Source organism: Bos mutus, chromosome 11, assembly GCF_027580195.1.
Source record: "Bos mutus isolate GX-2022 chromosome 11, NWIPB_WYAK_1.1, whole genome shotgun sequence".
In the NCBI taxonomy this organism is placed as follows: domain Eukaryota; kingdom Metazoa; phylum Chordata; class Mammalia; order Artiodactyla; family Bovidae; genus Bos; species Bos mutus.
Window position 1 is genome coordinate 58,236,836 of NC_091627.1, and position 27,088 is coordinate 58,263,923.

Genomic DNA, 27,088 nt, shown 5'->3' on the forward strand with positions numbered 1-27,088 from the left:
AGAGTTTGTACTCCAAAGATATATACAGACATACCATCACCTTCTTGGACCCAGAGTACGATTTCTACCCTAAACGTGAAGAAGACTTTCCTTTGAGTCAAACTTTCTTGTTTTTTATTTTATTTTTTAAATTTTATTTTATTTAACTTTACAATATTGTATTGATTTTGCCATATATCAAAATGAATCTGCCACAGGTATACATGTGTTCCCCATCCTGAACCCTCCTCCCTCCCCATACCATCCCTCTGGGTCATCCCAGTGCACCAGCCCCAAGCATCCAGTATCATGCATGGAACGTGGACTGGCGACTCATTTCATATATGATATTATACATATTTCAATGCCATTCTCCCAAATCATCCCACCCTCTCCCTCTCCCACAGAGTCCAAAAGACTGTTCTATACATCAGTGTCTCTTTTGCTGTCTCATATACAGGGTTATTGTTACCATCTTTCTAAATTTCATATATATGTGTTAGTATGGAGAAGGCAATGGCACCCCACTCCAGTACTCTCGCCTGGAAAATGCCATGGACGGAGGAGCCTGGTAGGCTGCAGTCCATGGGGTCGCTAAGAGTCAGACATGACTGAACGACTTCACTTTCACTTTTCACTTTTCACTTTCATGCATTGGAGAAGGAAATGGCAACCCACTCCAGTGTTTTTGCCTGGAGAATCCCAGGGATGGGGGAGCCTGGTGGGCTGCCGTCTATGGGGTCACACAGAGTCGGACACGACTGAAGCGATTTAGCAGCATACTGTATTGGTGTTTTTCTTTCTGGCTTACTTCACTCTGTATAATAGGCTCCAGTTTCATCCACCTCATTAGAACTGATTCAAATGTATTCTTTTCAATGGCTGAGTAATACTCCATTGTGTATATGTACCACTGCTTTCTTATCCATTCATCTGCTGATGGACGTCTAGGTTGCTTCCATGTCCTGGCTATTATAAACAGTTCTGCGATGAACATTGGGGTACAATGAAGCAACAGACTTTCTTGTTTTTTAATCTTTCCCCGGCAAAGAAAATTATCACCTACCATTGCTTAGAAACTCCACTACGTATATGTTGAATACTAACAATGTATAAAGTGTATAGAGCAGAAAAAGGATCAAAAGACAGATTGTCTACCTTCAAGGACTGAGACCTGAGCCCAGCCGAAAAGCCATCAACATTGGCAAAGTAAAAAAATATGAGTTAAGAAATAAGAAAACATATGATATGTCTCAAGACAGCTGGGAAGAATATTGCCCAATGACAGGTGCTAGCGAGCAGAGTGTGCTTTGAGGGTGCAGGACACAGAATCCACCTTAGTCTAGAGTGGCCCAGGAGGAAAGAGCAGATGTTAAAGATGGGTGGGATACAGCTTGGTGCGATAGGGATGTGGCCTTCAGGAAAGGGGGAGTGGGGACTCAAGTCAAAGCATGGAAAGCGCACGACATATGTAGGGATACTCACAGGGAACAGTGAATAAGGTCCTTTGCTGCTGCTGCTAAGTCGCTTCAGTCGTGTCCGACTCTGTGCGACCCCATAGACGGCAGAAGTACATTATAGAGGGCCCTGAACAAGTGCAAAATTCTAGACTGGATAATTGAATGGCTGTGAGCACTGGAAGGGCTTCCCAGGTGGCTCAGTGGTAAAGAGTTCATCTATCAATGCAGGAAACACAGATTCGGTCTCTGGGTTGGGAAGATCCCCTGGAGGATGAAATAGCAACCAGCCCCAGTATTTTTGCATGGGAGACCCCATGGACAGAGGAGCCTGGTGGGCTACAGTCTATGGGGTTACAAAGACCTGGACACGACAGAGCAACTGAGCACACACAGGAGCACTGGAAAGGAGAGAACAGTGCCTGGACCCTGAACAGGTCCTCTGAGGACAGTCATGCCAGGCAGCTCTGTTTCTTCTTAAAACAGGGAGACCAGCAGGGGACTGTGGGTTTTGCAAGGTCATGAGTACAAGTTCCCATAAACTTAATATAAGAAATTTCCATAAACTTGATGGCTTAAAATAATAGAAATTTATTCTCTCAGTTCCAGAGGGGAGATGTCTGAAACCAAGGTATCGGCAGGGCCACACTCCCTCCAAAGGCTTAAAGGGAGAATGCTTCCTTATCTTTTCCTAGTTTCTGGGGGTTGCCAGCAATCCCTGGTGTTCCTTGGACTGCAGAGGCATCACTGTAAAATGCCTCAACTGTTACATGGTATTCTCCCCCTGCATGTCTCAGTCTGCATCCAAATTTCCTTCTTATAAGGACACCAGTCACTGGATTAGAGCCAACCCTAATCCAGTGTGAACTCATCCTAACTTGACTACATTTGCAAAGACTCTATTACCAAATAAAGTCACATTCTGAGGTCTCGGGTGGGTTTCCCTGGTGGCTCAGCAGTAAAGAATCTGCCTGCAATGCAGGAGATGCAGGAGACGTGGGTTCAATCCCTGAGTGGGGAAGATCCCCTGCAGAGGGAAATGGCCACCCATTCCTTGAATATTCTTGCCTAGAGAATTCCATGGACAGAGGAGCCTGATGAGCTACAATCCATAGGGTCACAGAGTCAGACATGACTGAGCATGCACGCATCTTTGTGTCTTTTGTATGTGAGGTCTCGGGTAGACACGAATTTTGGGGAGACACTATTCACATCAGCACAGACACTGAGTAACTCTCACCCTTACATGCTGGTTCAAGAAACTAACAGCCACATAAGCAACTATTCCATTATCCTGCATGAGAAGTGACTCAAAAGACTTCCCTGTTGGTTCAGCGGCTAAGACTCTGCACTGCCAATGCAGGAGCCTGGGTTCGATCCCTGGTCAGGGAACTAGATCCCACATGCTGTAACTAAAGGGTTATTAAGAATTTACATGCTACAACTAAAAATCCTGCACACCACAAGGAAGAATGAAGATCTCACATGCTGCAACTAAGATCTGGCACAGCCAAATAAATATTAGGAAAAAAGTGACTCAATGTACTACTGTGATGGATGCCACCAAAGGGGGAGTCCCCACGCCAAGACAAGTTAAAGCTCTAGATGACTTCCAAAATTCCTTCTGATTATACACATGTGGGGTTCAAGGTTCTGTCAATTATTTCTGTTATATTGACTTACCAATTCAGTCCTCTTTCTCCATTCCTACTGCCAAGACTCTGGTTCAACCCTGTTGCTTCAAACTTGACATCGATAGAATTGTTTTCACATCACTTCCGCTTTCTAAAAACCTTCACTGGCTCACTCCTGTCTAAAAGCAAAGTCCAATACTTCGACCTCAAATCTACCTTCCCCACTTGAACTCCCCAGACATCCCAACATGAATTCTCAACTTGAGTCAGTCTGGTCCTTCAAACACAGCTGGCACATTTTACCCCCACACCTTAGCCTGGCACATGCCTGCCTCCAGGCAGAAGGGAATCCAAGTGCACCTGGAAGACCACTTGCTCCTCTTTCACACGACCTCTGAGGACCAACCAGCCCAGCCCACAGGGCTCTGGCATCTCCATGAGTCTGACTGCCTGCAGAAGGGCTGGATCCTTGCTCTCTCACTGCCTTCCACTATTGATGATCCTTTCTGGACAGAAAGAATGCTGCAACATCCAAACAAAGACAAATAAAGGCTGTGATCAGAGCCAATGGATAACCATTAAGAACTGGGCAAATTCCTTAACCTTTCTAAGTCTCAGATTGCTCATCTGTAAGACAGAAATAATACTATGCACCTATCCCATCGGACTACTGTCAGGATAAAGTGAAACAACACACACACAGCTGCCCATGCAACATCTTACTTGGAGTACAAACATGTCAATAAAAGTACTCATTTGCAGATTTCCCTGGTGGTCCAGTGGTTAAGACTCCACGCTCCCAATGCAGGGGACCTGGGTTCAATCTCTTATCAGGGAATTAGATTCCATATGCTATAACTAAGAGTGACTAAGAGTTCAAAGGCTAAAGATCCTGCATGCCACAACTAAAGATTTTACATGCTATAACTAAAAAACAACAACTAAAAGATCCTGTTTGCTGCAACAAAGATCGGAGATCCTCATGCTTCAACTAAGACCTGGTGCAGCCAAATACATAAATAAATGTAGTTTTTAAAGTACTTACTTGTATCATGGTTGTGCTGTGCTAAATCGCTTCAGTCCTGTCTGACTCTTTGCAACCCTATGGACTGTAGCCAAACAGGCTCCTCTGTTCATGGAATTCTCCAGGCAAGAATACTGGAGTGAGTTGCCATTTTCTTCTTTAGGGGAACTTCCCAACCCAGGGATCAAAACCTGCATCTCTTATGTCTCCTGCATTGGCAGACCGGTTGGATCCAAGTTTTGCCTTTAGGTCTGGGGACCAAGGCACAGATCTGTGTCCCTCCAGAACCAAGCAGCAAACAGCCAATGACTAATCAGGTGACATATGTCATAGGACCCTGTAAGCATTTAGCTACCCCTCCCTTCATTTTATGAATGGGGAGACTGGGACCCAGGCAGGCAAAGTGACTCACCCAAGCTCACAGAACTGTTAAGCAGCAGAGCCACGAATGAACTGGGCCATGACTATTTTCTTACATCAAATGTTGAAATCAGTTTGGGCTTTGGTTACCTCACTGGTAAAACAGGGATACTAATGCCTATCTGCCCAGGTTGCTCTGGAAATACTGCATCAGCCTGGTGAGGGAAATGACCAGGTGTACGATGAGCAGTGGTAATCTCCAGCAGCCTTCAGTAACTGGACCAGGTGGGGCTGAGTAGACCCAGGGGCATGTGCCCCAGGGGCAGCCACTGCTCAGCTCAGCTGATGCTGCCCTGCTGAAATCACCCTGGGGCCTCAATTGTCCAAGTCTTCCAGAGAAGACAGAAATCTGGATGTGGCTGCCACAGCTCTCAATTTTAAATGTGGTGAATGACTCAAATTCCAAATACCACAAGGCAAATAAGCACAGGTGGGCTGGTCTCAGCCTGGAAGCCACCATGCTTGTGACTCTGTATCCAACAAGAAGGGCTTCCCTGGTGGCTCAGTGGTAAAGAATCCACCTGCCAATGCAGGAGAAGTGGGTTCAATCCCTGGGTCGGAAAGATTCCCTGGAGGAGGGCACAGCAACCCACTCCAGTATTCTTGCCTGGAGAATCCCATGGACAGAGTCTCATGTAGATGGGTGGGCTACAGTCTGTGGGGTCTCAAAGAGTCAGACACGACTGAGTGACTGAGCATGCACATACATACCATGGGGTAAAGGAAGGACTGCCCCACAGTGAGTGGGATGGTCCATCTATCATCTGGAAAGCTGTCTCCAAACTGTCTTCCCAGGATCAGAGCTCCCACTCCAAGTGACTTCATCCAGCCACACAGCTCCCAGCCTGGTGAAAGGCCTGCCGCAACCACCGCTGACCTCACCTTGCCCCCAGCCAGCACCATGTCCTGCAGGGAAAGCACCTGCTTGCTCAGAGCCTCATTAAGCTCAAAGAGCTGCCCCCAGGTCAGTGCTGAGCCTCAGTTACATCCGGGAGGAAACTGCGGGGATGGGCTGACCTCAGAGTTTGGAGGCTGCCTCTCCTGAGATGAGGCAAGCGCAGGTTGGGGGAGCAAGCAGGCAGGGCTGGGCTGAGCTGGCCAGGCCAGGAAAGACAGCACCTGGGCTTGTTCAGTTGCTCAGTGGAGTCCAACTCTTTGCGATCCCATGGACTGCAGCATGACAGTCTTTCCTGTCCTCCACTATCTCCCAAACTCCTGGAGTTTGCTCAAACTCATGACCATTGAGACAGTGATGCTATCTAACCAGACAGGTGTGTGACCAAAATCAGGAGAGCAAGATGCTCGCTAGGAGCTTCTGAGGAAGAAGCTTCCTTGTGTCCCACGAAGATACTCAGAGATGCCCTCTTCCTCCTGGACCCGAAAACCCCTAGAAGCTGCTAGAAATCACCATGTGTCCACAAGGGGAACACATTGTTAACATTGGTGTAGGGGAGAGACCAAGAGAATCTGGTGCTGACCCTGGGCTGCTGGATCAAGCCTCATCTGAAGTCAGCCCCACCCTAGACTTTTAAGTTATATGAGCCAGCATGAGTTTTTTTGTGTTTTTTTTTTTTTTGGAACCAAAAGAATTCTAACTGCTACACCTCTGAACCTCAAAAATGAGCACTCAAAAGGATATTATTATTTCCAATAGTATCAGACAAGATATTTGGATATTACCCTCCCATTGAAAATAACTAAAAATTCTGGATTTAAAGAAACTGTAAATTTTTTCTTTTTTACCAAGTGATCAAGTTTGGTGGGCTTCCTCAGTGGCTCAGTGGTAAAGAAGCCACATGCCAATGCAGGAGATGTGGGTTCAATTCTTGGATTGTGAAGATCCCCTGGAGAAGGAAATGGCAACCCACTCCAGTGTTCTGGCCTGAGAAATTCTACGGACAGAGCCTGGTGGGCCACAGTCTATGGGGTTACAAAGAGTTGGACGTGACTTTGCAACTAAACGACAACGACGACAAGTTTGGTATAATCAATCACGGGACAGCCTGACATTCTGTCCGCTTGACAGAAGGTAGTGGGAAGTGCATCTCACCATCTATACAATGTCTGACTTAAGTCTAACCATGAGGACAAGTCTGACAAGTCCAGAACATCTATATCACAGTCAAGAGTTTCCATAAAGTTGATGGGATTTCCAGGTGGCGCTAGTGGTAAAGAACCCACCTGCCAATGAAGGAAGTATAAGAGATGCGAGTTCAATCCCTGGGTCAGGAAAACCCCTGGAGAAGGGCATGGCAACCCACTCCAATATTCTTGCCTGGAGAATCCCATGGACAGAGGAGCCTGGCAGGCTATAGTCCACAGTGTCTGAAAGAGTTGGACACGACTGAAGTGACTTAACACGCACACGTGGGGGGACTGTTCTAGGTTAGTCAAAGATGCAATAGCCAGATAACATGTGTGAGCTTTAACTGGATCCAAATAGAAACAAGAAAAAAATAAAGAGTTTCTTAAAAACTGGGGTTAATTTGAGTATGGACCACATGTTGGGTGAAACCGTGGAGAGACAGTTGATTTTCTTAAGTATGGAAAAGATTGTTGATTGTATAGAACAGTGAATGGTTCTCAAGCAGGCTCCACAGACTTCTGGGAGACCCCCAAACCCTTTCCAGGGGTTTCTGGGACCCTGTCAGAGGGTTCATGAGGTCAAAACAATTTTAATGACAATACGAAGACATCTGCCTTTTTCACTGTGTTGAATTTGCACTGATGGTGCAAAAACAATAGAGGGTAAAACCACAGCCTTTGCATGAATCAAGGCAATGGCACTAAACCTTGGCAGTAGTGATTGTATTCCTCACCACGACCCAGTAGGGAAAAAAAAAAAAAGCCTGTTTCATTTAAGAATGTCATTATGATGAAGCAGAAATCATCAATTTTATTAAATCTTGACCTTGGAGTAGAGTTGTTTTTTATATTTTGTGATGAAATGGGAAGTAAGCATTAAGCACTGTTGCATACCAATGTATGATCCCTGTCATGAGGAAAAGCCCTTGGGTCATTGAGTTATGTGCTGATTATCCACTATTTTTCAGGGAACACTATCGCTACTTGATTGACTAACAAACCATGGCTATTCATCTGGCAAGAATGTTTTAGGAAATGAGCCCATTTCTTCAAGAAAAACAAATAAGGTTTGTTGTCAATGGTAAAATTTGATATTTCAAGCAAAGACTAGAATTTTTGAAAATTTTCCTCTCCTACCATGAACTTGACAGTGTCCTAACACTTAAACTTTTCTGATGAGATTGATGATGAAATTAATGAAAGTGCTTTTTGACACTGTGTATTTGTCAACATTTAGAAGATCTGCATTTAACTTGGTGAGTCAATAGTTGCTAAATGATTCATGTGTGACATTACAAATAATGCATGGATAAAAGATCCATGAATTTAAAATATGTGGAAGGGGGCTTCCCTGGTGGCTCAGTGGCAAAGAATCGGCCTGCCAAAGCAGGAGACATGGGTGTGATCCCACATGCAGCAGAGCAACTAAGCCCATGCACCACAACTATCGAGCCTGTGCTCTAGAGCTCGGAAGCCACAAACACTGGGCCCATGCGCTGCCACTACTGAAGACTGTGCACCCTAGAGCCTGTGCTCCACAACAAGAGAAGCCATGACGATGGGAAGTCCACACGCCGAAACTAGAAACAGCTCCCACTCAACCCAACTAGAAAAAAGCCCGCGTAGCAACCAAGACTCAGCACAGCCAAAACTAAACAAATAATTAAATAAATTTTTTAAAAAATCTTAAAATATGTGGAGGGAACAGAGGCCATAAAGTATGACCAAATAGAAATAAGCAGCTAATTAGAGACAGATGTGGAGAAAATTATTCATAAGCAGAGGAGGGACTTCCCTGGTGGTCCAGTAGTTAAGAATCCACCTTGCAATGCAGGGGACATAGGATTCGATCCCTGGTAGGGGAACTAAGATCCTACCTGCTGTAGAGCAACTAAGCCCATGTCCCACATCTATTGAAGCCCATGTGCCCCAAGAAAAGATTTCTCATGACACAAGGAAGATCAGCAACTAAGACCCGATGCAGCCAAATAAATAAAATAAATAATTTTTTTTGAAGTAGTAAAGACAAAACAGGAATCAGAAATAAGAAATGAAGAGATATGGAAGACAGAGTAAGAACACCTCACCATATATCTAATGAGAGCTAGATTAAAAAAAATTTTTTTTAATTCCCTTTTTTCCCCTAATGGGGTAATTTGCTTATTGAAGTAGTGATATTAATCTCAATCATAAATATTGCTTAAAAAAAAAAAGGAAAAAGGAGTGGGGGACAGAAGCAATGTTAACTATCAATAAATTTCAAAAATTAGTAAAATGAATGAACTCTAAACTGACATTGACTCAAGAAAATAGAGAAACTCTAAAATCATCAAAGAAATCAAACAGATATGTTAAGTTTTTCCCACAGAATAATACACCTGGCCCTGATAATTTTACTGGTAAGGTCACTTATTTTACACACAAGAAAGAAATCTAATCTTACACAAATTATTCCAGAGTACAAAAAGGAGGATATATCCGCCCTCCACTTGGTTTATAAGGCTAACATAATCTTTTTAACCAAACCAGACAAGACAGCACAGCTAATATCACTCACAAATATAATTTTAAAAAGAAAAACTAAACATGAATAAATTGAATCTCGGGTTGTTCTAACAACAAAAAAGAAAAATAACTTTATAATCAAATTGCCTTTATCCAAGAAGGCAAAATTGATTAAAGGTAAAACTAATTAATACAATTTGCCACTTAACAAATTAAAGGCCAAAAAAATCATTATCATCTCCAAGGGAGGATCAGATAAAATACCATATCATTCAATAAAAAAACTCTCAGCAAACTAGGATGAAAACAAAACTTACAACAATAAAGTTTTCTTTACCGTTTAAAGCTTCTTTAAAGTTTTCTTTAAAAGTTTCTGTAAAGTTTTCTTTTTAAAGTTTTCTGAAAACCCTACGGCTAGCACAATACTTTATGGGAAAATGCTGAAGCATTCCTTTTTAAATCAGGAACAAGACAAGAAGGCTTGCTTTCATCACTGTTTTTCATCTTGCACTAGAGATCTTAACCAGGATAGTGAGGGGCAGGGAAAAAGGGGGATAATTACTGGAAAGACACGACACTGCTCTTCTCAGATGGCATGACTCTATCTGGAAAGCCCAAAAGAATCTACAGTTTGACAAGGATGCAGTCTAACAAACAACTGGAAGATGAAAATTTTAATAAGATACCAAATACACAGGCATCAACAAACATCAAGTAACTAGGAATAAATCTAAAAAATGATACATAAGATATTTACATTAAAAATTATATTGAAAATCTTTAAAGACCATAAACACAGATAGAGACCATGTTTATGGATTGGAACACTCAATACCTCAAGAATATCAATGTTACTACAATCAAACCCCCAAAAGATTTTTGAGTGAGCATGTGTATGTCTCTGTGTCTATGCATCTGTGTTATAATTTTAAGATAATTCAAAACATGTATATGGAAGAGAAAGGGCTAAGGTACTTTTGAAGGTAGGGGGGACTTGCCAGGACAGATCCCAAGAATTTTCATAAAATTATGGTAATGAAAACAGTGGTATTGGTACAGGGCCAGACAAACTGTTCAAAGGAACAGAATAAAGAGCCCAGAATAGACTTACACATCATGGAAACTTACTTTATGACAGGCTGGAAATCACAGATGTAAAGAGACAGGACACACTTTATAATAAATGGTGCTATGACAATTGGTTTTCTTTATAGAAAAAAACCTCTCTAGTCCTATTCCACATCATACACCAAAATCATCTCAAAATGGGTTAAGAAATTAATGTGAATGAGAAAACTATTAAACTGATCGCTAGGAACAATAAAGGAGAATAGCATCATGATTTCAGGTAAGTAAGGTTTTCCTAGGACACAAAAAGTATAAATTGTAAATGAAAAAATTGCTAAATCCATTGCAATCACATTAAGAACTTCTGCTTATTAAAACACACCACGAAGAAAATGAAACAATAAACCAGAAACTGGGAGAAAACATGTGTAATGCATAGTGACAGAGGATTAGCATCTAAAATATTTAAAGAACTCCTACAAATCAGTTGGATAAGGATAAGAGAAAAATTGGCAAGACTTAAACAGGCTCTTCACAGAAAAGAGAACATGAATGGGCAATAAACATATGAAAAGATGTTCAACCTCATTAGTATTCAGGGAAATGCAAATTAAAACCTATAATGAGATTCCATTCTGTACCCACCAGACTGGCAAAAATTCCCAAGTGTGACAATAGCAAGAGATGGTAAAGACATGGCACAACTGAAGTAATATATTTCTCTGGAGAAAAACCATTTCAGAAGGCAAATTATAATGAAAAAATGTGGAGACTTGCCAGGCCAGATACCAAGCATTTTCGTAAAAGTTATGGTATCGAAGACAGTGTGATCCTGGTGCAGGGTCAGACAAGTTGATTAATGAAACAGGATAAAAAGCCCAGAAAGAGACCCATACATCTAGGAAACTTCATTTATGTTATCTGGCCTAGTGAAAGATACATATACCCCATGTGTCAGCCTTTCCATTCTTAAAGAAATCTGTGCACCGGTGCACCAGGAAACACACACAAGAATGTTCACTGCAGAAATCCTTTCCTTTCCTTTCACAAGCAAAAGAGAAAAACAAAAATCTAGGAAGACCCCAGATGTCTGTAAACAGTGATATATTGATACAATGAAGGTAATTTTCTATGTCTTAAACTGGTTGGCGAGTAAAGGAGCCTTCATTTATTATCCATTACTGTGTATCGTAACCACTTCTTTGTAATCTTTTCTACTGACTCAATAATTACTTTTTACAAATCAAGGAGAATCTGGAAATAGACACAAAGTAAGAACATCAGAGTGTTCTTTCTTTAGGCTATTCTTTTTTTAGATTCTTTTTTTTATGTAGACCATTTTAAAAGTCTTTATTGAATGTTACAATACTGCTTCTGTTTTATGTTTTCTTTCTTTTTTTTTTTTTTGGCCCTGAGACATGTGGGATCTTAGTTCCCCAAACAGGTATGGAATCCACACCCCCTGCATTGGAAGGTGAAGTCTTAACCACTGGACTGACAGGGAAGTCCCTTTTTAGGCTATTCTTAACTCCCCTCAGCTTAGCGGCAGCAGAACCAGCAGTTTGGTGGGCTGAATTTTTTTTCCATTGTCCTTATGCTCCGTTGTGTCCAAGTCTTTGCGACCCAGTGGACTGTAGCATGCCAGACTCCCCTGTCCATGGAATTCTCCAGGCAAGAATATGTGGATTGCCATTTCCTTCTCCAGGGGATCTTCCCAACCCAGGGATCGAACTCCATTCTCCCACATTGCAGACAGATTCTTTACCATCTGAGCCACCAGGGAAGAGGCTGGATTAACTTCTATCAGATGCTGCAGGAGTAATGCTGTTCTAGGAACAATGTTTATGTTAATCTCTCAGCTAAGGGTACAGAGACCATGCAGAATGTGTTTATTTAAACCCTAAATCCATATAAGGACAGGGCCATAGAAGGTTTCAAATTCCCAAGGGAGAGTTTCCCCCTACCAAGAACCCTGGGCAAGACAGACAAACTTCACTGCCATCTTCCTGTGCCAGTGGGTCTATGCTTTTACTGAGGACCCACTCCAGTACTTTTGCCTAGAAAATCCCATGGATGGAGGAGCCTGGTAGGCTGCAGTCCATGGGGTCGCTAAGAGTCGGACATGACTGAGCAACTTCACTTTCACTTTTCACTTTCATGCATTGGAGAAGGAAATGGCAACCCACTCCAGTGTTCTTGCCTGGAGAATCCCAGGGATTGGGGAGCCTGGTGGGCTGCCGTCTATGGGGTCGCACAGAGTCGGACATGACTGAAGCGACTTAGCAGCAGCAGGCTGCAAAATGCCCTTCAAATCTGAGCTATATGCAATGTTCAGCTCTGACTTATTACCCCCACAGACTCAAGGCCCCTCTTTTCTCTACTGAGATACTAAAATCAAGTTAGGCCAGTCCCCCAGGATGGTATATTAAAGATGGCTGCAAATTACTTCTCCCCATCCTATGGAGAGGGAGAGTCTAAACTCTCTCTCTTCAAATCTAGGATGGCCTTAGCAACTTGTTTGGCCAATAGAATGCAGCTGAAATATTGTCCTGGGACTTCTGAGACCAGCTGATGAAAAGTTTTGCAGGGGGGCTTCCTTGATGGTCCAGTGGTTAAGAATTCACCTTGCAAGGCAGGGGACACAGGTTTGATCCATGGTGGGGGAATTAAGACCCCAATGAGGTGGAGCAGTTAAGCCCGGGTGGCACAACTAGAAAGTCTGCAAGCCACAAGGAAAGATCCCGTATGACAGTATCATGTGGGATCATGCAGGATCTTTCATTGTGGTGCAGGGACTCTCTAGTTGTGAAACACGAGCTTCACAGTGTGCACGCTTAGTTGTTGTGGGCTCAGTAGTTGCAACATGCAGGCTTAGTTGCTCCATGAAAAGTGGGATCTTAATTCCCCAACCAGGGATCGAACCCACATTGTACTGCACCAAGACCAGCCAAACTCTTAAAAACTGAACTACTAGGGAACTCCCTCTTGGACACTCACTTTTGCAGCTCTGAACTACCATGTAAGAAACTTGACTATTCCAAGGCCTCCATGCTGGAGAAATCACATAAAAAGACCAAGTGGAGAGGTCTTGGAACACATGAAAAGTGAGAGATGGCTAGTCTGCCACTTGTTGCCATTTGCATCATCCCATTTGAGACCCAGATACCACGGGGCAGAAATGAGTTTTGTGGTTCGTGTCCTGCCCAAATTCCTGAACACAGAGCCAGAGGAGATGATAACAAAACGGCTGCTGTTTGAAACTAAATCTCAGGGTAGTCTGTTGTGCGGCTGCTGCAGGACTAGTTTACAGCCCAGCAAAACAGATCTGTCTCTGTCCTGTCTCTTGGCAAATTTCTTACTTAAAAGTCTGGCTATGTTTTTAGGGGATCACTTAGATTTCATCCACAAGTTTTAGAAAAATGTTTCATTCAGTTTTCTTATAGGAGGAGTTTCAGGCTATATAGTTTTCTACACTGCCAGAGGCAGAAGCCAAATCTTTCATTTAACAGATGAGAAAATTGAGGCTTATAGAGGTTAAGCTATGTGTCATAGTCACGAATCAGGGTTCTACAAACCTAGGTTTAAAAAAGGATCTTCTAGCTGTTCTTACCTCCTGGGATGGCCCACATTGAGTCTGTGGAGTGTTTCTCTCTAAATAAATCCACTTCTTACCGATCACTTTGTCTCTCACTGAGTTCTTTCCATGGTAAAATATCAAGAACCCAAGTTTCATTAATTCCTGAGACGAGATGTAGTCTCAATTAAAAGACTGTGGGTTCAAGTCCCAATCTGAGTTATACAGTTTCACTTTGACATCACTTATTCTGATCACAAATCTCAGGGACAGGAGCTCCTCTGTGGGGCATGCAGATGGTGGACAGGGCATGACAACACACCAAGAGGACCTAGTCATCATAAAGAATTTTTAAAAAGATCTTCTAACCCCAGAGGGAATACAAAGTCATCATTCATATTTTTATCTATTTATTTATTTATAAATAGAGGCATACGGGATCTTAGTTCCCCTCCTAGGGATCCAACACATGCCCCCCTCACCCCACCCTGCAGTGGAAGCAAGGAGTCTTAACCAGTGGACCACCACGAAAGTCCCTGGATGTTTTTTAAACACCAACTATGAGCTTAGAACCACTCTAGACACTAAAAAAACAGCTACAAGATGAAACAGGAAAAAAGTCTCAAAACAAACCATGGAGATCATATCCTAGTAGAGAGATTGGCCAGAAACAAGAAAAGAATTAAAAGCTAGTTTCCAGTAGGGACGAGAGCACAGAGGTGTGGGTGGGGGATATCTTGGAGAAGGTGATCAAAAGAGGCCTCTTCTAAATACATGACATGTAAGCAGAGACGTAACAGAAAGAGGGAAAGGGCCATGCGTGATCCAGGACAGTGTGTTCAGGGCCATGGCCCATCCACTCCAGGGTGTTCTGGGCAGAGGGCACAGCAAGTGCAAAGGCCTCTGGCTGGGACAAGCTTGTCACCCTCCAGGAACAACGAAGATGATGGAACTGAGTGAGCGATGGGGGAGCAGTACCAGGTGAGGTCAGTGCAGTGGGCAAGGGCTGGGCCTTGCTGAGTCTTGTTGAGAATGGGGAGGAGTCTGAATTTTATTCTCTGTGTGACGGGAGATCTTTAGACAGTTTTTAAACAATAGGGGAAAGCTATGATCTATTTTATTTTATTTTTTGAAATCTTTTCCCTAAATAAATTATACTCCAATAAAAATGACTTTTACAAAGGAATATATAATTTTTAAAAGGAAAAAAATATTTTCCTTTATAATATTTATTTATTGAAGTATAGTTTTTTTTTTTTTTTTTTTTAATTTATTTGGCTGCACAGGGTCTTAGTTGTGGCACACAGAATCTTTTAGTTATAGTGGGACCTCTTTAGTTGCGGCATGCAAACTCTCAGTTGCGGCATGTGGGATCTAGTTCCTTGACCAGGAATCAAACCCAGGCCCCTGCTTTAGGAGCATGGAGTCTTAGCCACTGGACCACCAAGGAAGTTTCTATTGAAATATAGTTGATTTACAATAATGTGTTAGTTTCTGGTCTATGGCAAAGTGATTCAGTTATATAAATATATGTGTGTGTGTATGTTATATGTATGTGTGTGTATTCTTTTTCATATTATTTTCCATTATGGTTTATTACTGGATACTGAATATAGTTCCTGTGCTATATGGTAGGTTCTTGTTTATATATATATAAGTTTTATTTTTTGGCCACATTGTGCCATACATGGGATCTTAGTTCCAAAACCAGGGAACAAACCCATGCCCTCTGCAGTGGAAGCATGGAGTCTTAACTGCTGGACTGCTAGGGAAGTCCCAAGACCTCCTTTTAAAACTATCCAACAGGATAAAGAAAACAGGTCAGAAGGAGAGAGAAAGATTTTTCTACTGTGAAGAGGTAAAGGAGTATGTTAGCACTGTCCTGATAGCAATAGGAAAAAAAATCCCATCTCACCCCAACTTTAACAAAAAAAGGCCATGTAGAGGTTTGCAAAGCTGGTAAGGATTCATTCATTCAACATATATGGTGGTCACTGGGGCTGACTACAGATATTTCGTGAGATTGAAAATCTCCACCCAGTTGAATTCAGGCTTGGTCACATGATCTTCTTTGGCCAATGAAATGTGAGCAGAAATGACACATGTTACTTCTGGTTAGAGGTACTTAAGAGCTGGTACCTGACTCTCCATTTTCTTTCCATACTCCAACGAATCCTGGTGCCTTATGTTGTAATAATAGCACCTGGAGACAAAAAATACTCAGTCAGCCTGAGCCTCTGGTGATGACCATGAGCAGAGTGCCTCTGCCAACCCACAGCGAACAGGCAGCATAAAACAAGAAATAAATCTTTGCTGTCTCTAGCCACTGGGATTTAAGGGTTATTGCTGCAGCATAACCCGGTCCATCCTTACCACTACAATAAATGTTTAATTCACACAAGCACTACTTGGGACTGCCCTGGTGGTCCAGTGGTTAACGCTCTGAGTTCCCAATGCAGGGAATGCAGGTTCGATTCCTGGTCAAGGAACTAAGATGTCACATAATGCAAGGCACGGCCAAAAAAAACTACAAGCACTATCCAAGGCCTTCATTGTAGGATGTGGGACAGATCAAGGAATCAAAGGAGGAGCTGCAGGAACCAGAGCCTGAGAAACCAGAATCAAGACTCTGGTGCCAGCTTCCTGCTTTCTATTCCTGCATCTCATCCCTATTTACCTCTGCTTTGCCATAATTACCTTCTTCGGTCTCTACGAATTCTTCTCGTGCCGGCTAGCCACCAGCAGTCCCACGTTCATATCTTTCCAGTTCTGGGTCCCCCAGGCAAGTCTATTCTCTCTCAGCTTCAAATCAAGAAACCCTGGGGAAGGGTCTAGGGGTTCCATTTGGGTTACATACCCACCCCTGAACCAATCTCTGTGTCCATGAAAATGTGCAGCTCGGCCTGAGTCCCTGCCCACGTCCACAGTGGAGTGGAGTAGAGGGAGGTAGGATGGGGTATGTTACCAAGTGGGAATGGGAAACGTGTTTTGAAGCCCAAAGTGCCATCCATATCCCTAAAGGAAGTGGAAAGGACATGAGTGTACAAGTACATGAGAGAAGCCAAGGGAGAATGTAACTGAGCTGAGACTGTGAAAGGCAAAGGAAAGCATGGCATACGTGTGATCACCCGAAGGGGACAGAGGCAGACTACAGAGCCGCGGGCTGGACAGCTCCCTATGCTGGTATCAAGGAGGCATCTGTGGTGTAGTGCTGCCACGTAACTGACAAAGCCTGGTGGAGACAGGACATGAGGAGGGGATGTTAAGTCAGATAAAGGATGTTGCTCTCTGTTTACTAATTTAGGGAACAGTGGGATGGATCTTCCATGATGGGGAACAGGCTAAGTTTGGAAGAGCAAATACTGAACTAATCTGTATGCTCCATTACCATCTTCCCTACATGAATCCTTATTGGTCTCCTTCACCAGTGAGCCCAACTCAGGTTTATACCCCATCTCAAGACTGGTCCCAGGCAACCTCCTGTCAATTATAAGAGATGAAACCCACCGGCCATCCTGGTTGAGGTACGCATACCAGGCTTGGGAGCTATAATATCAGGTTACCTGTCCAGATTCTTTCAGACACCCCTCCTGTGTACCAGATACTTGGTTCTTTATATTTACTTTTTCTCTATAAATCAAAGGAAAGGCCCCCAGGGCAACTGAAATGAACCAAAGGGAAAACAATGCACTTCTGTGTGAAGATGGGTGAGATCTGAAAGTTCAGAACAAACCATATGTATGTAACTATCCAACTTCCAATCCATCAGGGCCTTCCCAAGGCCCAGAAGTGAGAGGAAAATATTCTCTTGGCCCAAATGCAAACTCTCTTAACACTTGTTGGTTCTTGGAAAAATTTCCACAGACACCAAGAATCCTGGTCACCAGTTGGGCATGTGCATGGCTCTTTGTTGGCAATAAAATTCCAAAGATGCCAGGGACTTCCCTGGTGGTCCACAGGCTAAAACTCTGTGCTCCCAACGTAGGGGACCCAGGTTCAATCCCTGGTTGGGGAACTAGATCCCACTAGGCTGAAGCTAAGACCTGGCACTGCCAAATAAATAAACAAAAATAAATATTTTTTAAAACTTCCAAAGGCTATTGCATAGTCAAGTCTACCCCACCTCCCACCCTCTTGAAATCCCTTGGACAACACACTCACATACACACACACACACAATACAAAATAACAACCTTTCCAGGTGGCTACTTGAGGGCCTGATCCTCCCTTCTCTCATTCTACGCAGGGCTCATTTTCCGTGCAGATAATATATACCCCAAAAAGGACAGCTCGCTTTAAGAGGAAGGGGAGGACTAAGCCATTACTAGCTCGGTGAGACTGTCACTTGTCAGCTACCCTTCAAATTAAGACCCAGCAGGAAGAAGGGCACAAAAGCTACTTCCCAGCAGGCAGGCAGGATTAATAAACAAAAATCAGGGCAACAGAATCTAAGCTGATATTTTTCACTTCCTTGCGGATACTTGCCCCTGTTTATAAACAAACATGGTGCATATGGGCCAGCTGGGGGATCTGGGGAAAAGGAAGGGGCCCAGAGGAGCAATGGCTCTTGGAATGTCACCAAGAATGATGCTGGTCAAAAATCTTGTCTCATAGACTGGGAGCTGGAGAAGGGCATGGCAACCCACCCCTGTAGTTTTGCCTGGAGAATCCCATGGACAGAGGAGTCTGGTGGACGACAGTCCATGGGGTCGCACAGAGTCAGACACGATTTGGCTACTAAACAACAACAGGCCGGAAGCAGGGCCCTAGCATGGGTATGAGTTGCCCTCAGGACCCTGCCGGCAGGTCAGATCAGCACTTGGACTAGAACCTGGCATCCTTCCTCTCAACAGTCCAGCTGAAACGTTCACCAGGCTGCTACCCTGTGCCACACCCAGTGCCAGGAGCGAAATCATTAACCCACCTGAACCCTCCATTAACAGGATCACATTTCTGCATTCTACTTTTCAGAGCAGGCCCCAAAGAAAAAAGCTTATATTTAAGAGTGTATGGTTTTTTCTTTTTTCCATTTGTGTTGCAATAGTTGGGGAATATCTTGAGGACAACCCACATTCCTTCCAGACTCCTCTACGTGTCTATTCCCGACCCAGAGCATACAGAGCACACTCCAAATCCCAACCCTAGGACTCAGCTAGATCTTCAGCTATCAATCCAAGACTCTGTTTTAAACGTCAGACTTTCACTTTCTAAAAACTAACATTTTTTTAAAGATGTGCAACGTGGAAAAGTGGCATTTTTCAGCACGTGTGTGTGTGCTTGGTCGCTTAGTCGTGTCCAACTTTTTGTGACCCCATGGACTGTAGCCCACCAGGCTCCTCTGTCCATGGGGTTTCTCCAGGCAAGAATACTGGAGTGGATTGCTACGCCTTTCTCCAGGGGATCTTCCTAACCCAGGGATCAAACCCAGGTCTCCCGCATTACAGGCGGATTCTTTACCATCTGAGCCAATAGGGAAGCCAAAGAATATTGGAGTGGGTAGCCTAACCCTTCTCCAGGGGATCTTCCTGACCCAGGAATTGAACCAGGGTCTTCTGCATTGCAGGTGGATTCTTTATCAGCTGAGCTACCAGCGAAGTCCATTTTTTGGCATAGCTATTGGTTATTTAAAATTATTGGTGAATTAGGACTCTCTTTTTCCCCATGCAATGAGTTGGAGTTTTGGTCTACTAACCCAGTAAATGGCTTCCTTGGTGGCTCAGTGGTAAAGAATCTGTCTGCCAATGCAGGAGACTAGGGTTCAATCCCTGGGTCAGAAAGATCCCCTAGAGTAGAAAATGGCAACCCACTCCACTATTCCTGCCTAGAAAATCCCACGGACAGAGGAGCCTGGCAGGCTCCAGTCCATGGAGTCACAAGAGTCAGACACAATTTAGTGACTAAACCCCAACAATCCAGTTAAGTGGTAGGAAGCTCTGGATCCATTTAGCCAACAGCCTGGGTCTCAGACAAAATTCTGTCCAAGGACTTTCTTAGTGGTCCAGTGGCTAAGACTCTGAGCTCCCAATGCAGGGGGCCCAGGTTCAATCCCTAGTCAGAGAACTAGATCCCACATGCTGAACTAAAGATTCCACGTGCCACAACTGAGACCAGGTAATCAAATATATAAATAAATATCAAAAAAATTCTGTCCAGAGACAAGGAGGCAACACCTGCTCCTTGGAATAAAAGCTTCAAGACAATGCATTCCCCCAAGAAGGTACAGAGGACGCTCTTTGTGGCCCCAACTCCCCCCAGTGCACAGTTTGAAATTCGTTCACACCTAGGCCTTGAGTGGTTTGGAAAGAAAACAAAGTATTTTAAAGAAGGCAAGCAGCCCAGGACTAAATGAGCTTCCGTGTTCCACGCAGTTATCAACCAGGTTTTAACAAAGCCAACTTTGTTGTTGTTGCTGTTTAGTTGCTAAGTCATGTCTGGCTCTTTGAGACCCCACAGACTATAGCCCACCAGGCTCCTCTATCTGTGGGATTTTCCAGGCAAGAATACTGGAGTGGGTTGCCATTTTCTCCTCAGGGGATCTTCCCGACTCAGGAGTGGAACATGCATCTCCTGTACTGCAAGAGGATTCTTTACCACTGAGCCATCAAGGAAGCCCTAAGGGCTACCTTGCTACTGCATTAATATTTCTTCCTTAATTCTTCCTAGCTAAGTGAAGGGACTTAAAAGGAAGACAGCTGGCAAGAGAGAAGGATCTCAAATCGGTTCCTGTTTCAAGAGCTTTGCCCATTGGACACAAGCCTGTGCCAATGCCCACTAACCTGCGTCCCCAGAGAATAACCCTGACCAGCTCCCTGGCTTATCCCAGGGCCTCTGACCTCATTCAACACAACCAACATTTACTGAGGGCACTGCGGTGCCAGGGACTTCACAAAAGAGCCTTGGGAGGGGGCAAGAGGTGGGAGAGGAAGAAAAGCCACCACCACTGCCCTCAAAATGCTCACAGTCCATGGCAACACAGACAGCCACAAACACAGCTGGCTGTCCCCAGACACCATCAGCTTGTCTTGACGCCTCTGGTTGGAAGGAAGATACTCCCTCCCCATTCTCAGAACACAGCAATAGGTCTTCCTTACACATTCTTTGATGTGACAGAGGCTTACCAAATCATGAAAAGATTGCTTACAGGAAAAGGGACTTGTGGACAAAATCATAGGACTTCATACTAGAAGTCTTGAAAGCTTGAATGACATCATTTTAGGTCAAGGGCTGGCAGAGGTGGAAAAAGCACTGACCCCAAAATCCAGTACCTGTGTTTTTCTCCAGCTCACCTCCTGCCCTGAGACAAAGCACACTTCACTAAGAGTTTTACAGATGAGGGAAGGACTGGTTCAGCAGTTTTTATCAGCAGTAAAACCCACATAGTTTCCAAATTACATTTGATCCAGAACCCCAATATATAAAACAAAGAAAAGGGATCAGGGCTGCAAGCCCAGAGCCAACCCACTAATGCTAGGTGGCCACCAGGGCAGCCAGTTTGAAATCTGTAGGAATAACATCTGAAAGCTCCTTCCAGAATTTGTACACCCTCGCTTGGAGGACAGAAGGAGGGGATTCTCGTTGACTGAATGCTTTCAGTGGTCCCTGACAATTTATCAGTCAAGGATCATTGAAATCTCTGCAACAGTAACATGAGTTCAACTAGTGTTTGTGAACTAGTATCTCCTTGGATCTGAGCTGTGAACTGGGATGTTGGCAAGAGGCAGAATTGGGTTTTGAACCAAGGGTTTTCTGGCTCCAAACATGGGATTTCTACTCTTTGCTAAGGGGTGTGTGGAAATGTGGGCTGAATCAATAATCTCCTTGAATGGTAAATACAAGCATACGTGCATATGTATATTTGTACATACCTAGGAAAACACATCTTGACAAATATACCTCTTAAAATTATCATTAGCTGGGCTTCCCAGGTGGCGCTAGCAGTAAAGAACCTGCCTGCCAATTCAGGAGACAAGAGAGGCGGATTTAATGGGTGGGTAGGGAAGATCTCCTGGAGGAGGGCAAGGGAACCCACTCCAGTATTCTTGCTTGGAGAATCCCATGGACAGAGGAGCCTGGTGGGCTACAGTCCTTGGGGCAGAAAAGAGTCAGACACAATTGAAGTGACTTAGCACACACGCACATATGGTAGCCATGTAGATGATTTATAGTCTATATGGTCTATATTTTCTAATTTTCCTATAATGAATAGGTATTTTTATACAAAACAGGTACTGCTTATTTAAATGGTTTTAACAATTCACAAATGACACATGTTGGATTTCTGCAGAATTGGGGGCTGGAGGGATAGGTGGTATCTCTGAACTTTTGGAGTTGACAGTCGGAATAACAACCCCACATTCCAAAAACTCCCCCTTGGAGTAGAGGGCCCTGGGCTAAGGAGCACTTCTCATGGTCTTTTAACAGCTGGGGAAGGAGAGGGTGGGATGAATTGAGAGAGCAGAATGGACATATATACATTACTATGGCTCAGACGGTAAAGAATCTGCAATGCAGGAGACCTGGGTTCCATCCCTGGGTTGAGAAGATCCCCTGGAGGAGGGCACGACAACCCACTCCAGCATTCTTGCCTGGAGAATCTATATGGACTGAGAAGCCTGGCGGGCTACAGTGCATAGGGTTGCAAAGAGTTGGACATGACTAAGCGATTAAGCACACATATGTAAAACAGCTAGTAGGAAGCTGCCGTATTACACAGGGAGCTCAGGCCAGTACTCTGTGATGACCTAGAGGTGTGGAAGGGAGGGGGCAGGGAGGCTCCAGAGGGAGAGGATATTTGTGCACTTATGGCTGATTCATCTTGTTGTACAGCAGAAACCAACGTAACACTGCAAAGTAATTATCCTTCAATTAAAAATAAATAAACAAACAAAACATTCTCTGAAATGAAACTGTTCACTTCTGGGAAGTGTGGTTATTTTTGAAAATAACAAGTCCCTAAGACCCCACCCAAACCTATGCTTCTCTTCTCCACTCCTCTCAGGGGCCTCATATATAAGCTGAGGGTGCTAATAAAATTAAAGATGGTCACACGGACCCCTTATGACACATGGACCTCAGAAAGCCTGGCTCCTCAGTGTTCCAGCCCCAGCCCAGCAGGACCTATGGAGAGTGAGCCCTCCAGCCTGGCCAACTCAACTCTCTGGCCCCACCCTGAAGTCCCCCCAGAAGCCACTTGAAAATATGACAATCACAGCACTACTTCAGAAAAAAACAAACAAACAAAAAACCACCCAGAAGGCAAGACAGGCCTTGATCGGGCACAAGGTGGGGCCAGCCACCGTGCCAGCCACTTCCCTGGGTTATTCATGCCAGCCCTGCCCGCAGAAATCTTCTAAATATTTAACATGCCACCTCTAGGTACAGCACAAACCCCCAGCAGGCGGCAACAGCTGCAAGGACAGGCCCGCAAGGAATGAACAACTCGGGGGGCTGAAAGGCACATGCACTGGCTTTGGGAGGAAAGCCCAGAATGGTGGCCGGGAGACAATGCTGAGTACTGCTTCCCAAAGCGGCCCCTGACCGGCTTCTTTGAAAATCAGGAAAGAAGGGTAGGAGATGGGAGGTGTTCCTAAACGTGGAGGGTGATGGTGCAGAATCAACCGGAGTCGGGAGCCCCTCTTTCTCAGACAAAGAAAAAAACAGAATCGCACCACCTGGCCCCCCTTCCCAGACCAATTTCACCCCGGTTCCTTGAGCAGGTGGCAAATCTGACTCAGGAGAGGCTGGTCAACGAAGGGGAGGAACTCGAATAGATGGCTCTGTCTATCTCCAAAGGAGGGCAAATCCACGAGAGAAGGAAATCTTCAAAGGTCTAGTCAGCTCTGGGGCTTGTCAGAACAGAAAACGCCCCCCACGCCCACCCGCGATGACTTCACGCAGGCCTCACCCCGGATGACTCTGCGCTCTCCTGCAAGGCCGAGGAGGTGTCATCGCCACCGTCAGGGTGGCCGTCTGTCACTTGGAAATTTCCCGGAGATAGATACCTGTCTATCTCTCTCCTTCAAACCCCCCGCCAAAGGACTCAGACAAGGGGACGCGAGATTCAGAGGTGTCCTTCTCCGTCCCACTTCCCTTGGCCGCTGTCAATTTGAGAACCCTAAAAAGGAGTCTTTTTCAACCCCCTGGGGAGCCCCGCCTCTGCCTCTCTGCCCTTCTCCACGACTACCCCTCCAGGCAGCGCCCAGGCTCTGCTGTCAATTTCACCCGACAAAAGCGTAGCGGCGGGGCGATCCCAAGCCAGCGTTTCTCCCCCAAGAGGGACGCGTGTCCCCGCGGCGCGCCCACTCGGGGCCTCTACCAAGCCCATCAAGCGGGGGAACAAAGCGGCCGGGCGCGGCGACACTCGGCCCCCGGCGCAACCCCGTGCGCCCCAGCCCTAGCGGCCCCACCCGCCGGTCCCCGGAGCCCCGGGCCCGGCCCCGCAGGGCAGCAGCCGCGTCCTGCGCCGCCCGATCGCCCGCGACCTCGGCAGCTACTGTACCTGCTAAATTTAGCGGCCGCCGGGTATTAATAGCCGGAGCCACCCGGGCTGGCGTTCTGCAGGGGCGCGCGCAGCCCCCGGGGCCGGCGGCGGCGAAGGAGGGAAAGGAAGGAAGGAAGGGACGCGGGGAAGGAGGCCACTTACACCACCAGCCTGGAGATGATCCATGCCACCATGGCGGGGGCCGGGCGGGCGCAGCTCGGCAACGCGGGGCGGCTCGGCTGCGGCGCTCCGGGCACGTCCGTCCGCGCACGGCCGCCGCCGCCAGACTGAACGCGCCCGCCGCCCTGCCCGGCGCTCGCGCGTCGGCGCAGCCGCGGCACGTTCCGGCGGCGGCCCCAGCCCCCCGGGGCACCGCGGGCCCGCGGCGATTGGGCGGCGAGCGGCTCGGGCAACCGCGGGACCCGCCCCGCCCCGCTGGCTCCGGGTCCCCCGGTTAAATTCGGGCGGTTCCTCAGCGCGCCCCGGTGCCCCCGCCGTTCACAAGGGGACCCTGCGGTAGCCTAATCGGCAGGACAGAGACCCCGGGGCCGCCCCACCCTCTGTGCTCCGGGGGATAAACTGAGGCGTGGACTTTGGGAATCTGTGTCCACCTGTTCTGATTGGAATACAGTCATCCCTTGCCCGGATACAGCGCTGGCCTCGTAAGGGACTTAGTTGTATCCACATCTGACTGCTCCAATTGTCCCCCCGCAAGGCGTTATCTGTCTAAGAAACAAATCTGGGCCTGTGTCTCCTGTGCTTAAAATGCTGAAGAGTTCCTACAAAATCTGGTCTCTGCCTACAAACTCACAGCTACCACCATGGCCCAGATCCCCGCTCCGGGCCTTTTTACTTCAGGCATTTTGGACTTAGACCACGTTGTCCCCTTTCCCCGGTTTATACACTCCATGCCTTGTCTCCTTCTTCAAGGCTCAGATAAGGGTTATTTCCTAAGGACAGCTTTTCCTGGAGGCTGCTCCAGCGTCTCTGTGTCGAAGTGGCTCCAAGTGACCCGGAGGAAGAGAGAAGCTGGTATTGCCTAGCGCCAGTGCCCTGTGGAGCCATTTTGGAGTCTTAAGCAAAAGGGAAAATATGCATCTAGAGCGTTTGTTTTGTTTTTAAACATTGCACTAAATGTGATTTATCTTGATAACTGCGTCTTGTGGCACGCCCTTACATTTTGCTACTGAAAAAGTGCCTTAACCTTCTCACCCAAATCCTGGCCCTTACAGATGGGCTCCCTGGTACATTGTTCCACGTGAGCTTGAAAAATCTTTGTCTACTGCGCCTGCCCTTGGCTGCTGTTTTCCTCACTGCCTCCATGGTGCCTTCTGAGAGCCTCTTCTTTGCTGATGCGATGTCATGTATAATTCAGTGTCAGATGCCAGAGACACAGAAAAGAGCCAGCTTGAAGCCTTCTTTAAAGGAAACTTGCCCAAGACAGCTCCCTAGCAGAGGAGAGGAGACCTCAGACCTTGGAAAGAGGCTGGAAACGTTCCTTCAGAGGGAGCAGAGAGACAGCGAGGGTGAGATACAGGCAGAAAAAAGACCTTGCTCACAATAAGGGAACAGGAGACAAGACATTCTCTATGATAAGGGGTCTCCAAAGAGCGCATGGGCTTTCCCAGGTGGCTCAATCAATGAAGAATCCGCCTGCAATGCAGGAGACCTGAGTTCGATCCCTGGGTTAGGAAGATTCCCTGGGGAGGGAAATGGCAGCCCACTCCAGTATTCTTGCTGGGAAATCCATGGACAGAGGAGCCTGATGGGCTACAGTCCACAGGATCACCAGAGTCGGACACAACTTAGCATCTAAACCACCAAAGAACCCATAAAATACCTGTAATAGAGTTGTTGTTGTTTTAACGCCGTTTTGACCCAGGTTTGAGGCCCAGCAGGGACTAGTCAGTTTCCCTTCATCGGCAGCCAAATAAGTCCACACCCCACCACCTGCCTTATCAGACTCTGGCACAGGCCACCATAACCCAGCTTATCACTCTGGGGCCAAGTACCAGATGGCCAGGGACAGCTTCTATGTCCTCGAGCCCACCGAAATTATTCAAATTAGCCAGTCCTAAACCTGTTTATCCTGCCTTGCTTTTTCCTTCCCACGGAAACCACGATTTCCCTCCGTCTGTCTGCCTTGTCGTCCACCCCCCTGTTTACAGTGAGTAGCCCTATGCGCGGGGGTGCTCTGTCCAGGGAACCGTGAGTATAACAAAGCTGTAAACCTTTCTGCTTTCTCCCTCCTGATCCAGCCTCATCATACCTGACTCAAGGTACTGTGGTGAACATAGTTGTTGTTGCTCAGCTGCTAAATCATGTCTGACTCTTTGTGACCCATGGACTGTAGCCCACCAGGCTCCTCTGTCCATGGGATTTCCCAGGCAAGAATACTGGAGTGGGTTGCCATTTCCTTCTGCAAGGGATCTTCCCAGATCAGGGATTAAACGGATGTCTCCTGCATTGATAAATGGATTCTTTACCACTGAGCCACCAGAGAAGCCTGGTACCCCACAGGAAAAAGCTTGGAATACCTACTAGACAGATCAGGACAGTACCAAGCTAATAGGAATTTCCTCCATCCCCTCCCTGCACCCAGGTCAGAAAATGCTGTTAGTGGTGTTGGGGGGTGGATATGGAAGGAAAACTGTAGTTTAAAGAGAGACTTCTGGTGGGAAATTAGAGAAGCTGGTCACATGCTGTTTCTCTCCTAGTTGTTTTTGTTGTTTAGTTGCTAAGTCGTGTCCAGCTCTTTTGTGACCACATGGACTGTAGCCCTCCAGGCTCCCCTGTCCGTGAGATTTCCCAGGCAAGAATACTGGAGTGGGTTTGCTAATTCTTCCTCCTGGGGATCTTCCC

The 27,088-nt window shown here is 45.8% G+C and overlaps 1 protein-coding gene across 12 annotated transcripts in view; it reads right to left on the reverse strand.

Annotated features, from left to right (window-relative positions):
• The window catches only part of REEP1 (receptor accessory protein 1), a 136,862-nt gene extending 112,116 nt beyond the window's left edge, over positions 1-24,746 (reverse strand). For 2 of the 12 annotated variants that reach the window (XM_070379443.1, XM_070379449.1), the window contains exon 1: positions 24,389-24,600. In XM_070379443.1, the coding sequence (XP_070235544.1) occupies positions 24,389-24,420 (32 nt within the window). In that variant the 5' untranslated portion in view covers positions 24,421-24,600. The other 10 variants (XM_070379447.1, XM_070379440.1, XM_070379444.1 and 7 more) reach the window with 9 other exon arrangements.
• Between the last annotated feature and the right edge of the window lie 2,342 nt (positions 24,747-27,088).